Source organism: Lepisosteus oculatus, chromosome 25 (assembly GCF_040954835.1).
Source record: "Lepisosteus oculatus isolate fLepOcu1 chromosome 25, fLepOcu1.hap2, whole genome shotgun sequence".
In the NCBI taxonomy this organism is placed as follows: domain Eukaryota; kingdom Metazoa; phylum Chordata; class Actinopteri; order Semionotiformes; family Lepisosteidae; genus Lepisosteus; species Lepisosteus oculatus.
In genome coordinates, this window is record NC_090720.1 from 13286139 (window position 1) to 13302330 (window position 16192).

Consider the following 16192-nt stretch of genomic DNA (forward strand, 5'->3'; position numbering starts at 1 on the left):
TAACTGGGGAAACCCTTAGGAGAGATGTTGCAAGCAAATCACACAGTCACAGCAAGTCACACTAGTATTAGAATCAGTGGCATCTCCTATATGTTAATAGAAAAGTACCTGCATCTGAAGAAGGAAAAAGTTTGTAATAGTCAAATCAGTCTTAAGTTATTCATTTCCTAACATAATTCCCTGCTTAGAAAGAAATCTTGATTATACCTGAACTTTGGAATAGAAATTAGCTCAATAGTCGCATGCTAACAAAATCACACTTTTTGCTTAGTACCCTGTTTCATAACCACACTAGTGACACATAAGGACTTTCACAATGCGGACATCCATGAGTTCCAGTCCAGTTTTACTTCTGGAACTTGATTGAGTCAGTCAGCAACTGAATTTTAGTTGGGCAATGAAGACAATGTTTTTTTGTTTACCTGTGGAGCACCACAGAGGGGTTTGTCACATTTTGTTTCACAGGGTTGGTTTGAAAATGTTTCACACACAATATTGAAGTACCATTCCTGCTGCAGCTACATACTGCCCATGGTGATTATACTCAAGCAGCAAAGTAACAGTATTCTACACATCTCCATTTGTAAAGTATACATTATACTTTCCCAATAAGGCCAGGGGTCTCCAACCCTATCCTGCAGTGTCTCACTCAACAGTTTTTATAGACCACTCTTGTATAAAGATTAGGACGTTTATGAAAGCATGCTAAGTATGTTCAAACTAGCATTGCTGCCTTGCAGCGCTGGTCCTTGGGTGCAATTCCTGGGGTGCTGTCTGTGTGGAGTCTGTATGTTTTCCCCATGTTCACATGGGTTTCCTCCCACAGTCCAAAGACATACCATAGGTTAAATAACCTCTGGGAAAACTGGCCCTAGTGTGCATATATGTGTTTCCTCCGTGATGGACTGGCATCCTGTCCAGTTTGTATCATTGGAGCCTGTTGCTTGCTGGGATAGACTCTGGCTTCCCCGCAGCCCTGTACTGGACAAAAATCAATTTGCAAATGGACGGATGGTACAATTTTAATTATGTGATTGGTAGCATCACTTAAGGTCTTTCTATAAAACACAAAGCATAGATGAGTAAAAAAGCAACACAGAACTTTGGAGTAGATTATTAAGTTTTCTCAAAGTACTGTAATCAGCCAGGGCTTCAATGTAATCTAAAGAAAATATCCAATCATCCTGATGCATATACCACATACGTTAAGTAGTATTGCATGTTTCGGTGTGCTTTTGACACCTTAAGGTTTTCCAGGAAAACAGAGTAGTGAAACAATTCCTAGGAGATGTGCAATAGGATCCGGAAAAATAGACCCTTTGCATTTCTAAACAGATTGTGCTGCGTTAGTCTCCCTCTAGAGGACGAGAGAGCCCGTTTGTGTGAGAACAAGTTTGTCATATGACACAGCAGCGTAGTCACATGATACTGAAAACAGGAACTGGAGAATACAGTAAATGGCGAGGGAAGAGAATTCCAAAATGAGCATATAACTGCATTATTTTTTCCCTTATTATTTAAGAGCGTAAGTGAAACTGTACGAAAATGTGAATTTGTGTTTTTAGAATGTATATACTGAGGTGTCTGTACTAGTTTATAACGCGTTTTAAAACTCACTGGATCACTGCCCTTAGCTCATGAATGAACCTGCTGCCAATTTAAAAAAAAAGGTTACTTTTTGTTCAACGCAGAGATGCTTAAGACACAGTAGCCCATATTTAGAGCTTTTATAAATTAAAAAAAAAAACACAGCTGCCTGTGGGTTCTGTGGATCGGAGAGCTGTCGAAGGGTACCTATCTCTACACATTAATATATCGCAGCTTGTTTCCTTTTAGGTCGTGGGCGCAGTGTTTCGAGTAGGGTCTACTCGGTGAGGGTGACCCGGAGAGGGGGTTCAGCCTGCAGGCTAGCAGAGCGTCGTCATGGCAGCCCCCGGCCCGATCTCGTGGGCCCCGCGGGTCGCAGCCTTTTCCGGCAGCCCGAGCCGGTTCCTCTCCGGCACGAGCCCCGAGGCGTTCCTGGGCGAGCTGCTGCGGGACCTGCGGGACGACCGGACCAGCGAAGCCACCAAGGTGCGCGGGGGGCTCGCGGTGGGAGGAGGGCTTCCTGCTTGGGTCGTAAATATGGCGCACGGCTGCCTCGTTAACGAAATAACTGTTCTTAATTGCAGTCTCTGTGCAATGCAAACCAGGACGTAAGTTAGTCAATTGTATTTTTTTTTTAATGCAGGGACTCTACTAATTATAGTCTAATTATTAAACTAGTTCATAAGCAATTGCAACATTTTAGAACTTAAAAACTAATTTGCTGTTTTCGGAAATTTTAAGTGGTAACGATAAACACATTTTTTAGTTTTCTTCAGTGACCAAAGGATTGTTTTGCTTAACTGTATTTCAAATACATGGCTAATCGCTGTTATTCCAAACATTTTGATTAGAAATAGCTTTGTGCTATTGGTTTTCGTAGTATATTTTATTTAGACGAAAGAAGTCCATTATGTCATACTGTATGTTTATGTTTTGACATCATGGAACCATATGGCAGCAAATAATTTCTTATTATACTGAAACGGAGGTGATACATTGGTTATGCTCTGTGATGCTTTAATAACGGACGCGGAATATCGATTTTTCAGTACAGGGTTTAACTCTGTACCCTTGGAGGCTGAAGTTCCCAGTTCTGATCATGGAGACCCACACACTGGTTCCATCTGAGCACTTAATTAAATAACTGAAAACAGGGCCCTTAACGGACCTCTTAATAGGCTGAATTTGAACTTGAGTTGGTTGCAGTTTCTGAACATGTGGAAGGTTGCCTTTTAACTACAGCATTTCCTAAATAAATCAAAATCTCCAACATCTGAGTAGAAAAAGAAACACGCAAATGTTCTAAAGAGCCAGCTTGTAGATTTGAGCAAAACCCTCATCTGCAGCTCAGCCTACAACGGGCATATGGGTCCTCAGAACCAGGGTTCAGAGCCTCTGTCCTAAAGCACTAAAGCAATAGGAAGTGTGAAACTATGAAGTAAAAAAGACTGTTGAGTTGAGCTAAATATTATATTATAGAATAAAAATGTTCAGTTTATTTGACATTTGTACGAGTGCAATGAGCCTGAAACTGGATAATTTATTTAAATTAATCAGTCAAGGATCAATTCAAAAAATCATTTATTGGAATGCTCTTTGATCTTTAATGATGTGGAATGAAACATTCATCCAGATTGTCTGCCGATGTGGCACACACTAGATATAGTCACAGCACACACCTGCCAAAGTTCAGGGATGGGTCCCAAGAAAAAAATACTGCTTGAACAGTGTCAGTTCATGGCTGGTGTTCGGGCTCAGAGAAGGAGGTTCTTTGTGACCACCATGTTCCCTTCTTACTGTAGCCAAGGGAAAAGTTTATGCAGTTAAGAGTAAAGTACCAGGAGGACATGGGAAAGGAAGAGCCAGGAAACCCACCAGTTGAAAAGAACTGGAAAAGAGGAGTGACACAAGATGCCCCCCCCATGTGTCTCTTTACACCTGAATCAGTATTCTATATAGGGTGTAAAGAGACACACGGGGGACATCATGTGTCCAGAGAGGGAAGAGCTCCCCAAGCTGAACCTGAGTCGGTCTTGTTTTACCAGGGAGTCCACCTGGGAGGTCTGGGCCACTCTATCAATATCAGGAATGTTCCACATTATCTGCTGCTGCAGTATAACCAGCCTTGTCTCACCTTGGTGTTTCAGGTCCTCCTGTTGTCCCCTCTCCAGGAGTACCCTCTTGTCCTCTGTCCATCCGCCTCAGTGGGGGAGGAAACAGCAGAGGCGTTGATGGCTCTGTTTGCACATGCGCCGCCCAAGTCGCTGAATCTCAGGTGTCACCTGATGCTGGCCATCACCAGTGTGCTAATATGCACGTCCTGTATGAAGAGGGACGTGAAAGTGGCGGGAAGCTTTCTGGACCTGTTAGTTCTGACGATTCAGGACACTAATGATCACAAGGATGGTAGTGCTTTTCGGCCCCTCAGGGCCATGGCATGTGACTGCCTCAGAGAGATGGAGACCTGCTTCCCTGGACTGCTATCTCAGAAGCTGGAAGCTCTTTACTTTCTAAAGCAGCAGGAGACAACAACTCTGCATCAGGCGTACTCTCTCTTGTATACCTTGGTGCTAAAGAATGCTGTACACCTCCTTTCTCAGCAGACAGGAGCAGGAGATGGTGATCTGAAGTCTCTTTTGGCGGGCAACGAAGACTTTGACTGGCAGGCCACTGAGAAGACCCTGCCGCCCTTTCGCGTGAGCACCATGGAGCAGATCCCCATGCTTCAGACCAGCACAGAAACCAAGGAGCTGAAGTCGGTCGTCTCCTTGCTTTTGGAGGAGTCCTACCTGCACAACCCGGTTTCCCAATCTGCCTTGCTTCGGGAGCTGATTCAGGTGGTTGCTATGGTTCAGGCCCTCTCCCCTGCCATCTTCAAGTCCCAGCTTCTGCGTCTCTTTGGGACGATGGACATCAGCTTGCTGCACTCCACTCTCCTGATGAAGGGAGCCTTCACAGACAGCCTGTTCACAACCGAGGATGAGAACTTCCTTCTCAAGCGCTTACTGGGCATGGCTCAACACCCACTCTTGAACACCTCGCAGAAGCTTTTCTATATGGATTGCATCCTCCACTTCCCTGAGAATCGTCCCATGTCCTTAAACGGAGAGGAGAGCCTGCCAGTGCTGGTCACCCCACGCTTGGCCATCTCGCTCTTGCCTACTGTTTTCAATGACAGCAGTACCATGCTCTGCAGAATGAACCTCCTCTGCCTTGTCTACCTGGAGGCCGATAATGAGGAAGGAGTTGGCTACCTTTACGATCATCTGATGGCGCTTCGTAAAATTGTAGATAACCATGGCACCCGAGAGATGACAACCACTTTTTTTAAAGCGGTCTTCCTTTTCCTAAGTTATTTCTACCACAATGAAAAACTTGCTAATGAGATGACAAAGAGCCTCTGTGAACTCTATTCCAGGCACTGCAACTTGGCACCAAATCTGATTAACCTAACCGATCAAATCCAAAAGCATTTGGAAGACCCTGGATGGGTGATCAAACTGCTGAATGCCTTGCAAAATCAAATCATGGAGCTGCCTGTGTCCCAGGTTAGTCTTCAGAGTCTGTGTTGGCACCTCAAAATCCTGGGTAGGGTAGCAAAGGAGACTCAGGTTTCCCAGAGGAGCACTGTGCACTTCCTCTTTAACCTCCTTATCAGCTCTGACCTGTGTGGGTCTGGAGACTGGCGTATGGGCAATGCCATTCTTGCCATCTGTCGCAACTTGCTCCAGCATCCCAGCTTGGATCAGGTGTTCGTTGACCTGGCGGATCTCTTGCAGTTCATGATGCACCGCTACGAGGACACAGACATCCGAGATCACGCCCGCTTCTACTACACTCTGCTGACCAATTTGTCACGAGAAAAGCTCTCTGGGGTTCTGGCGATGGGGCCCGAAGTGGGCCAAGCCAAGGTCAGATCTCTGTCATCCATCATGGCTGAGAGTGAGGAGCAGTCCAGCTGCTTGACCATTCAGCCAACCAAACAACCAGTGCTGCAACTTGTCAGACTACGAGATGATGGCATGCTGGGCACACTGTGTAATGGCAGAACAGAGATCAGCAAAGGTGAAGACTTCCTAAAAAACTATCACGACCAGTTCCTCAGCCCTGGCTTTGCCTCTGAGGTAGTTCTGAAATACCATTTAACCTTTGCAGGGGAGGTAGATTCTCTCTTTCACAAGCTTTTCTCCATCTGCTTGCATTTTGATCTCACTGACTCTAATTATGAAGAAATGAGTGACATCAGTGTGCCTTGTTTGTTCATAAACAGAAAGCCGCCTGTGGTCTTCCTTAAACTTAAGCCACGGCAGCCGTACCCTACCTCACTGCGTGCCTGTGCCATATTCACCACGGAGGATGGGCTTTCTTGGCACACTGATTTGGCGGACGTTCCTGTTGCTTTCCCAGATATTTTCCAACCCTTGCCTGTGCCAGCGGACTGGCCGCTGGAAACCAGAGAGCAGCTCTTTGAGAACCTGTGGAAGTCCTTGTGTGCTGATGAGTCTCGACAGTCTGCCATTAGCCTGTTCTGCTTTGAAATTGGGGAGAGGTCTCTAAGAGATATCATCGACTCCCACTTTCACCGCTTCTTAATCTCTAAGCAGGCCGACCAGGAGTTGCAGAAGGCCTTGCTTTTCCTCCCTCCACAGTTTCATGTCTTGTTGAAGATCAGGAACGCAGAGGATGCGGCTCGTGTTGATGTTGCCATGGACAATTGGAAGCTGTTGCCCTTCATTAACTCTTACCTTAAAAGCATTACAAATCCAGCCTGGGATGATCAGGGTCAGGGACTCATTTAAATTGTTTGGAAACAACTGATCCTGTGACTTGTCCACACCTGACAGTCTGATATACTGCAAGCTTCATAGTGCCTTACAGAAGTCATGTCAAGGCTCTTGCTGATGTAACAGCAATGTCACAGGAGCCTAGCAGGTCCACAGAGTCGCCAATCTGGTGGGACCATGGCTTACTAAAGGCTTTCCAACCCTGGATCCTCAAACACTTACAGGCTGCTGCTCAGCTGGTGTGGCAACGCAGGCTTAAACTGATGCCACCTGGACCCTTTAAGTGAACCTTTATTGGTCAAGCAACTAGGAAGTCACTTTGCACAAATTTCAAGATGTCACATCAGCTATATATTTTTTACATAAGGCATTTGTGCATTCATGATATGACTAGACGTACAGTATTATTTGAAATTATTTGTTCAGAATCCTGAGCAATACCTCCAAGACTGAAGTCTAGAATTGTCCTAGAAAAGCCTGAAGAATGTCAGTGGAAATATCATAAAATTAAAGTTACTTTGAAACATAACTCTTCCTGAATAGTTATGGAATTTTTCTATTTTCCTTATGAGTTTACCTCTATAATCTCTCTTAATAGTTTAACAGTTTTACCACAGTGAATGATTACAATACTGTAGTGTTGTATACAAGTGGTCTCTGATGCACCTCAGGGTTAAGTATCAGAAAGTCACGACATACAGCTAAATGATGTATAAAAGGAAATTGTTCCCCATAAGAACGATTTAATGCAGGGTTCAGAATCGTTAAGAATGTAAATTTTGCCCAGTGACTTAAAGCAGAATGAATGATTGATTGATTAATTGATTAAGAATTAATGGAATAGAGTCTGTTAGTTAAGTTAGACTGAGTGTGTGTTTCCTGGGTCCAGTTCAGGTCACCTGTTTCTGAAGATACAGATTATGTTTTGTTCACGTTAGCAAACTGTGCCCACTGAGGAATGAAAGGTACTCGGGCGTTGGTTTAACTAATGATCTGCTTTACAGAAAAATGTATAAATCTTGGAGTACGGCGGCTCTTCAATACCAGGGGTGGAAACTCCTCTCCTAATCTGATCTCTTTTTAAAATAGGTGTGACATCCACTGTGTAAACACGGTACAAGAGCCCTGCAGTTCAGTAACCAAGTAAAAGAAGAAATAAAAAGGTCAAGGTCACACTGTGTTAACAGTGTTTAATGCACAGTAATGCACAAAAAAATATTTATCTAACCCAGTAAAAATAAACATACTTCATGTCCATGTTTTTAGTGTTTGTATTTGGTGTTGATAATAGCAATAGCTAGCTTAATCAATTCTGTTAATTCTTTTAAATGTAAAAATCTAATATTAGAAATATGATGTACATGTAAGCAGAATAAACTTTACAGTAATTTAAAAATCTGAATCAGAAGTGGCTTTGAAAGTTCTCCATTATGTATTTCTCATTACACAAAGCAGTCCTGCATACAGTAAGAGGTCATATGGATCTTCATCTTCTCTCCTAGAGGGAAAGTTAATATACCTCATTATTGTAAAGCAGTTTTTACAAAGTCTGAACAGCCTGTTTTATATTTAGACCACACTGTTATGGAATGGTATTTTGGTATACTGTGCCCTTTGCCTCTTTTATATCTCTGATGTATTCATAAATGTGACCAATTAACTTAATTACTTTCTTAGACACATACAGGATGTTTCTTATGACCTTTTACATTCAATAACTCATAATATTCGCTTCAATAAAAGTACCGTTTCCAATAATACAATTTGGAGATAGACAATTTGAAGTTAGAAATGTAATTGAAAACACAATTTATATTTATACTATTGTATTTACACGCAGTCATCTTGCATGCAGCTGCTGTAAACTGTGAAGATGTGTGCTGTGACCCAGCCAGTGAAGACATGGCTGTGGAGAACAGCAGCTCCATACAGACTCCCTCCTTGAAGAGGGAAATACTGAACTTCTAAACTGAGAAACAGGAGGAGGAAAATGGCAACAGATTAAGCTGTGAAGGAAATGGACACTTCCACTGAATAGCCATACAGCTGCCCTCTCAAGACAGCAGAGAGGGACACAGTTGTCTGATGATGGTCTCTCAAAGGCCCACAGACATTTTCATCCCCAGAGACCATCACCATTCACCACTGGAGTCACCCAGGAAAGTGGGCAGACATTTCAACTTGCCATTATTCTAAACCTACAAATAAAATGGCACTGATAGATTTAAAAACAATACACCAAACGACATCCGACCATTTATATTATCTATATTAAAAATTGGTGAATGTCACTTAAAACTAGAAACAAAAAGTTATCTGTATCCTCTCTGCAGGTGCCGATAGTAAAGACTAGATACTTGCTCCAGGTCTCAAGATCAGTAGTTAGCAGCAGAATCTGACTGGATAGACATGATCCGATCAAGGAGGACATTGGAGAAAAGGGGATGAATATTGCCCTTACTTGCATTCATGAAAACCACACAAAAAAACATCTCCCACTGCACCCATATCTCTCAAATGCCACACAAACCCCAAAGTAAAACCCATGAATCCAACAAAGTCTCAGTCACCACGAAAGTCTTTGCCAAGCCCTGGTTTAGGAAGACAGGCCCTGGAAGTTGGGCTCTGCGCAGGAAGGCAGGGCAGTCTGCTGGGTCAGCAGCTTGTCAATGATGTTGATCTCGGAGTCCCGCCTGTCCATCTCCTCAGCTGGAGTCCAGGACATGTCGTACTGCAGCTTGTAGCCGCCAAGGAACTTGTGTGGGCAGCTGGGTCCCCAGTCCTGCAGAAAGAAAGGGAAATTAATTTAATCTACACAGTCCCAAACACACCAAGCATTCTTACAGTACACCACACCATCTGGTACGATTCCATCAGCTTGCGTGACTATTGCTTTGTATATACTTCATTCTGTCCAACAATTTTCATTGTCAATTCACATTGTTAAGCCGCTACTAATGGGAAGAAGGGGGTTAACTCAAGCCTATGGCGCTAAAGAGACAGGAGTTCCAGGGTCACATAAGGACACATGGTTACATGGGTTAATTATAACAATTTTTTAACTTCTTAAAATGGTTCTTTTTAGTCAGTCTGTGTGTCCAATTTGTACGGTAAGATTCAGGATTCACACTGGTGTCCCGTACCAGGTGCACCCTCCAATCTTGTCAGGACACGCTCCTGGCCCCCCGCGACTCTGAATTGTATGACACAGTTAGACAAAGAATGGGTCAGAATTCATACTCACTTGTGTAATTCAAAGTGTGAATTTAAGTAGTATAATTTTGTGATAAGTGTTGCAAGCTGCATCAAGTCAAATTGTTTTGAATAATATACATACAGTAACGAAGCTTAGGACCTAGATGTCCGAGATTGTGTCTTCAAGTCACATTGTTTAACTCCCAATATCTAGTGTCATAAACACAGCTGAGACTTCCAATCAGTGTTTTGTGAGGAATCTCTTTTCCTTGCAATCTAGCGTTTTGTTCTTAGCTCCTGTCTCAAATCTCTAGTTACCTGCGGGGAGAGGATGGAGAAATAGCGCTGGCCAGACTCGCGCACGTACAGGTAATACATATTCCCCGGCTTCTTGACAACATTGCAGGCGGCGTGGTGCAGGTCAGCGTCCTTCTTCGCGTCCTCCAGAACCTGAAGAAGACACAAAGGGGGAGTTTCACAAAGGACTAGGCCTTTGGAGAACTGCCAAAGTGAAGAGCAATTCAACTCGTCTAACTGGCATCTCTTTCCCAGCGGAAACTGCGACATATCGAAAGGGACCTGAAATTTGTTCCGGTTTGTCCTGCTTGATGTAAATTTTCAGCTGATAGGAGGCTGCAAGAAAAGCAGTTTGGAGTTGAATGGCCTACTCCAGCTTTCAACCACTGCTATGATTAAGAGCAATACAAAAGTAATGTACCAGTGGTTTAAACCTGACACATACATAACCAGATACAATTTCCGTTTCCTTCTGAACTGGCCCAGCCTGAGTTACAAGCTAACCCAATTCTTAAATGCTAACCCAAAATGGAAAGTTCAGTTTTACCTGGTTTAATTAAGGCTGGAACCTGAGAAAACTTATACCAAATACCAAAATAAATGATGATGCTTTAATCTATTTGTAACTCAGAAGCCTCCTTATTACATCTTTCTTCTCCCCATTATTTGAGTGACTAAAAATCACCCAGGACAGGAGTCTCCAGACCTGGAGAGCCCCAGTCCAGCAGGTTTTATCATTCACTGGCTATCCCCCTCTGGAAAGACGATCGACTTCCATGAATTTATGGAAATTTCCATGGAATTTATTAATTTTTCCACACACTCCCTGGTGGGTCTTTTTTATGGTCTCAAAGTGCTGGGCTTCTTCAAGAATATTCTTCCTCCACCTAGCTTGGTCAAAGGCCCCAGGAGCTGATCTCCATGTCACTCTCTTCCAGTTTTCTTTTAGTACATATTTGTAATGTTTCATAGGGTGCCGTCATGGATCTAGTAGATTGGATTTCATCGTCATCAGTTAAGCAGGGGACATTAAATTAAGTATTTGGAGATCACTTTGGTATACAATCTGAGTGCTCTTTAGCACTCAAGGATCAGCATTGTCTAAACTGAAAGGATCACTCACTTAATTTATTAATATCTGACAGGTGTTGCCAATGTTTAGAAAGAGGTATATTATAAGTCTAACTAGAACAAGGTCCTAAGACCAAGGCTTGAGACCTCTGGCTCTGATCTAAGATGTAAATTGTAAGTTAGTATGGACATCAACACAAAGCCATTTAAGGCTTTTCTGTATACTTCTTGTCAGAATTCTCTCTTTAATTATGAATATGTTTACTCAGAAATCTCCTTATGTCATACCTTTCTTGCTTGTTCCTGCAGGTGTCTGATTTGCTCTGCTATGACAGTCAGCTTGTTGCATGCATTAGCTCGAACAAACTCATCAGCCTGTCGGAGAAAAAAAAGGTTTTCAATTGGCACTGGTTCTCCATTTAAACTACATAACTTAAAGTTTGCACACTTCGATGTGTAGAGTTCACATGCTTCATTTTTCAAACTGAGATCTAGGGTCCTCATAATATTTTTAAACCTGTTATAAAAAAATATGCAGTATATGAATTTAAACACTCAGAACACTAGATTATTCAAAATCCACATTCATAGTTAAGAACAAAATGTACCCAAACTGGTTCACATGCCCACTGGTCATCAACATTACTGGAGCTGAGGATACTTCCATCTATCCATTTTCTAACTACGTATGGTGAGGGATGCAGGGATATTAAATTAACAAAATATATTTGGTTGGGCTTGATTACTGAATGAACTCTGGGTCTCAAATGTAACCTTTTTTTATACATTCTTACGAACAGGAAGGATCGAGTACAGCCCTTCCCTGATATTACCCTAACATTTTATCTCCGAGATAATGTAAAGTTGTTCATGTGATACATTAATAACGCCAAGTTCATTCCCTAGGGTCAACTGCATGAGACAGCTCGTTAAATGTTAAATGTTTCTTATTGTCTCCATATTTAACACTTAAGACGCATCCAGGCCCTGTATCCACCACCTCCCATCATCCCTTCTGATGGAGCACTAATCTAAAAGGATACTGTTGTTAACCTCCTACAACCTGTTTGGGTTGATACGTGAAACAGTGGTAGACAAACATGGCAGCAGCACTGATGAAACTCTAAGTTGTAGAAAAAATTAAAACATTTGAATTAAGCACAAAACTGTGAACTTTGTGAAAGTACTGTACAGTTGGCATTGTTGTTGCAAAGCCCTGGTCTTGCCAATAGCGAGAGCGAGAGTTTGTGAGAATTGCAACCTGATGCCGCCCTTCCTGCTCACTAGTCACCGTGATGACTAATGTAATGTGATGTATGAGTGAGTAAGTACAGGTTGTACAGCAGACATTTCACCACAGAAATGTTCCAACCTGATCTGCAGGCAGAGTTAACAAGATTGTAGTATTTAATAATAATAATAATAATAATAATAATAATTGCTTACACTTATATAGCGCTCTTGTGGACACTCGACTTAATGCACTTTACAGGTAATGGGGACTCCCCTCCACTACCACCAGACCCACATGGATGATGCAGCCAGAGTGTGCCAGAACACTCACCACGCATCAGCCTTAAGTGGGGAGGAGAACAGAGCCAATTCAAGATGGGGATTGTTAGGAGGCCACGATTGCTAAAGGCCAGGATGCCGGGGTTACACCCCAACTCTTTTCGAGAAATCGCCCTGGGGATTTTTAATGACCACAGAGAGTCAGGACCTTGGTTTTATGTCTCATCCAAAGGACCACACCTTTTTACAGTATAGCGTCCCCATCACTATACTGGGGCATTTGGACCCACATAGACCACAGGGTGGGCGCCCCCTGCTGGCCTACACTAACACCTCTTCCAGGAGCAACCTTAGTATTTCACAGGAGGTCTCCCATCCCAGTCCTGACCAGGCTCACACCTGCTGAGCTCCAGTGGGCTGCCAGCTGTGAGTTGCAGGGTAATATGGCTGCTGGCATTTGTCTGCAAAACCGTCTCTAAATCGAGAGCAATAGTTCTATTGGATTAATAGAGATGTATTCACTAGCCTGCTAGCTTACAATGTCACAGGGCTGCATCATGTCACCGGAGGTTTTGTTACTTGAATTGTAGAACATGGCGCTGCGCCTATCTGGAAATTTAATCTACTTTGTGATGTAAATTGGAGGTTTTACAAGTTGCTGTGTAGATTTTACTTTCTTTGTGATCTAAAATGCTCTCATCAATCCTGATTCTTTCTAACCCCAAAATATAAAAACAGCGTTGCATTTCTCCTGCTTCTTCCCCTGCAGGACCCTACAAGCTGAAAGAGGAAGCCTACAGTAAATGAATGGGCGCTTATGCCTCAGGCTTCAGAAGGCAGAAGAGAAGAGCTGGCTGTCATGGCTCTAATGGCTCACCCACCTTCTGCACCTGCTGGGCCAGAGCTACGAGGTCCATGGGGTCCCCCACGCGGTTGGTGTGGTAGGAGCTGACCAGCTGTAGGCCTGTAGGATTGCTGTTGCTCTCCACAAGGACCACTGCAGAGCAGACAACAGGGCAGCACAGTCAGCACTGGATAGTTGACACCCCCTCACCCCTGGGCTCCCATTGCCCAACTGGCGAACTACCCCTGCGCCCACAAGTGGCGCCTGTAATACTACATTAGCTCTTCCGAACCAAAAACATAACAGAAGGAAAAAGGAAATGTGAGCTGGCATAATGCAGCACAGTAAAGTGCCAGATGATGTTCTGATATTTAAGGTTTTAAGAAAAATGTGCTACTGCTGCAACACTTTTTTTAACTTACTTTTTTAAATAAAAGACGATATAAACATCAAAATTGGGTGTGGATCGTTAAATAAGCGATAACATTAATCTCCTCTTTGAAGCTCCAGACTCAATTTAGTAAATTAACTCGATTATTGTCTCGATTATGTAAATTATTTCAAAATCGGGTTTTATATATCTGTTTTAAACCTAAACAAATAAGGTGTAATATAATAATAATATCCTGATTACATTTTGTTTATTGCTCCACAGGACACGCGAGGCAACTGTCTTCTCTCCTTCCCTTACCCTCGTCTGGAAAGGTACGATTAGACGTAAATGGAGGCTGTGAGTTCTTGTGTAATGAAAGCTTTATACATGTAGGCTTTCTGGTAGGAGAGGCTGTGACTGTAATGATTATACAACACTTGACATAGGCAAGAGATATTACACCTTAATTTGTCAAAACTATGGGCGTATTTTAAGGAAATGTATTTATATAACTTACAAAAATAATAGTTACAGTCCATCTTTATGAAATACGTTTAGAAATTTACATTTGGTTTATGTTAAGCTTTTAATTTTCTAAACTTCAGCCAGACGTATAACTAAAATGAACAAAACAACCTCCTGCAGAACAAATGCACATTATAAATGAATTATCCACATGTATACAGCGTTTTTCAGATCACTTCTCGATACTACTGTGATGTTACATCAGTGAAGCACAGCAAACGGATTGTATAACACAGACATGTGTGCTGCATATCTTACCTGCTGTAGTTCCAGCTGTTGTTGACTTTGATAAGCTCACGGCTTTTTCCATTGTGTGTACAGAAGCGTTTCAAATAAAGAAGTCGAACTGTCTTCCAAAGTAAAAGGTAGTTTAAAATCAGCGAAGTCCAAATGCACACTAAACACACTGCTGCACAACTAATCTCCCAGAATGAAGTCCAGTTCCCTAGTTGTGGGTGTCTCTGGGTCCTAGATGGCAAGCAAGGTTCATTATGGTTTCCGTAGATAACGCCTGACTGTAAATCACCCGTATGGACTCTGATAATGGGGTATGTGGATGTTAACAAAACAAGTATTGGCTTCTAACTAACTCTTAGCTCACCTGGTACCATTAAAAACCTGCGAATAATACTGTAGATAAATAACAAGCTGTTTACTATTAGACTGCGCGAAGGCCACCTAAATGTCTTTTGACAGAGTTACGCAAACCAAGAACACGATCCCATGCAAGATGATATAAGCCGGTTTAATGGGTTTGACACCTTACTTTATTTTACTTGCCCGGATATGTACCAAAAGTTTATATTTATAATAAATTTATTACTAATTATGCGGAGATACCATCTCCATAAAATGAAATGGACAACGTCCACTCCAACAATTAACCTATTTAAAATAGAAATGGAATTTTACGTTAAAACTATTAAAAATCACTGAACCACTGACATGTTAAGTTATGTTAAGCTGTTTCTGTAAATTAGTTAAGTACCTCTGACTTTCTTATAATGTATGTTTACAATATTTTACTTCGTTTAATGTCAATTAAGGATGTTCGTGTTTTTGTTAATGGTTATAAATAAAGCATTAAAAAACAAGGTATAAACCGTACATGTACAGAATAAGGACTGAGCAGGGTGGTTTTTAACTCCAGGTTAGTATGCTGATTTCAGTTCTTTGCAAATAGCCCAGTGTGTGTTTGTTTTTGTGAGTTAATATTACGTTTATGAACGTACACATTTTATAAAAGTGACCATTATTTCCTGATTTATGTAATAGTCGTGTGGCTGGTTTCAATATTAGCTAAACTCCTACCCTTGTTTGCTTGAAAATAACACTAGATAATACTGATTTAGTGCCAATGTGGATTTGAGAAACAGCCTGATATGGCCAGATCATTGGGTTTGAGCGACCTCTTGCGGCCTAATGAATAATGAAATATTCACGACGGCAAGACCTAGGAGATCCGCAATGCAAGTTAATAATAATAATAATAATAATAATAATAATAATAATAATAATAATAATAATTGCTTACACTTATATAGCGCTTTTTCTGGACACTCCACTCAAAGTGCTTTACAAGTAATGGGGACCCCCCTCCACCAACACCAATGTGCAGCATCCATTATACGATTGTTATTGTACCTGGTTACACTTCTGCTTATGATTTTTAAGAATTACATTTACCATTAAATCATGATAATAACTCCATATCTATTGTTGTGAAAACGAGTTTCAATGGCAATGTCAGAAAGTGGTTCAGCTACAACTTTATTTGACCAGCAGCTACTGTATATCACCCTGAAACTCACAGCTGGCAACTCACTGAAGTTAAGCAGGTGTGAGCCTGGTCAGTACCTGGATGGGAGACCTCCTGGGAAAAACTAAGGTTGATGGTTGAAGAGGTGTTAATGGGGCCAGCAGGGGGACACTATACTGTAAAAAAGTGCCCCCAGGTGTTATTTTAAAGAGTAGGAGAGTTACCCCTGTATCCGGGCCAAACTT

At 42.1% G+C, this 16192-nt stretch overlaps 2 protein-coding genes across 3 annotated transcripts; one reads left to right on the forward strand and one right to left on the reverse strand.

Moving 5' to 3' along the window:
• The first annotated feature begins 1435 nt into the window (after positions 1–1435).
• On the forward strand, positions 1436–7628 carry ap5b1 (adaptor related protein complex 5 subunit beta 1). Of its 2 annotated transcripts, XM_006641874.3 has the most exons (3): positions 1436–1525; positions 1837–2073; positions 3735–7628. In XM_006641874.3, exons 2-3 carry the CDS (start codon positions 1924–1926, stop codon positions 6384–6386), a joined length of 2802 nt encoding a protein of 933 aa, XP_006641937.2. In that variant the 5' UTR covers positions 1436–1525; positions 1837–1923; the 3' UTR covers positions 6387–7628. The 2 variants fall into 2 exon arrangements, with proteins under 2 accessions (XP_006641937.2, XP_015192288.2); XM_015336802.2 differs by lacking the exons at positions 1436–1525; positions 1837–2073 and adding an exon at positions 2088–2195.
• c25h1orf50 (chromosome 25 C1orf50 homolog) lies at positions 7536–14667 on the reverse strand. Its single transcript, XM_015336804.2, has 5 exons — positions 14447–14667; positions 13328–13443; positions 11223–11309; positions 9885–10016; positions 7536–9153 (listed from the first exon to the last, which is right to left on the reverse strand). Exons 1-5 carry the CDS (start codon positions 14496–14498, stop codon positions 8968–8970), a joined length of 573 nt encoding a protein of 190 aa, XP_015192290.2. The 5' UTR covers positions 14499–14667; the 3' UTR covers positions 7536–8967.
• Positions 14668–16192: the final 1525 nt, after the last annotated feature.

Excerpts from the sequence above, each read along its gene's own strand:
- ap5b1 (XM_006641874.3), top strand. The coding sequence starts at position 1,924 with ATGGCAGCCCCCGGCCCGATCTCGTGGGCCCCGCGGGTCGCAGCCTTT. Across the intron at positions 2,074-3,734 it reads GGACCAGCGAAGCCACCAAG|GTCCTCCTGTTGTCCCCTCT; the intron begins GTGCGCGGGGGG and ends TTGGTGTTTCAG.
- c25h1orf50 (XM_015336804.2), bottom strand. The coding sequence starts at position 14,498 with ATGGAAAAAGCCGTGAGCTTATCAAAGTCAACAACAGCTGGAACTACA. Across the intron at positions 13,444-14,446 it reads AACAGCTGGAACTACAGCAG|TGGTCCTTGTGGAGAGCAAC; the intron begins GTAAGATATGCA and ends TCTGCTCTGCAG. Across the intron at positions 10,017-11,222 it reads TGCAGGAACAAGCAAGAAAG|GTTCTGGAGGACGCGAAGAA; the intron begins GTATGACATAAG and ends TGTCTTCTTCAG.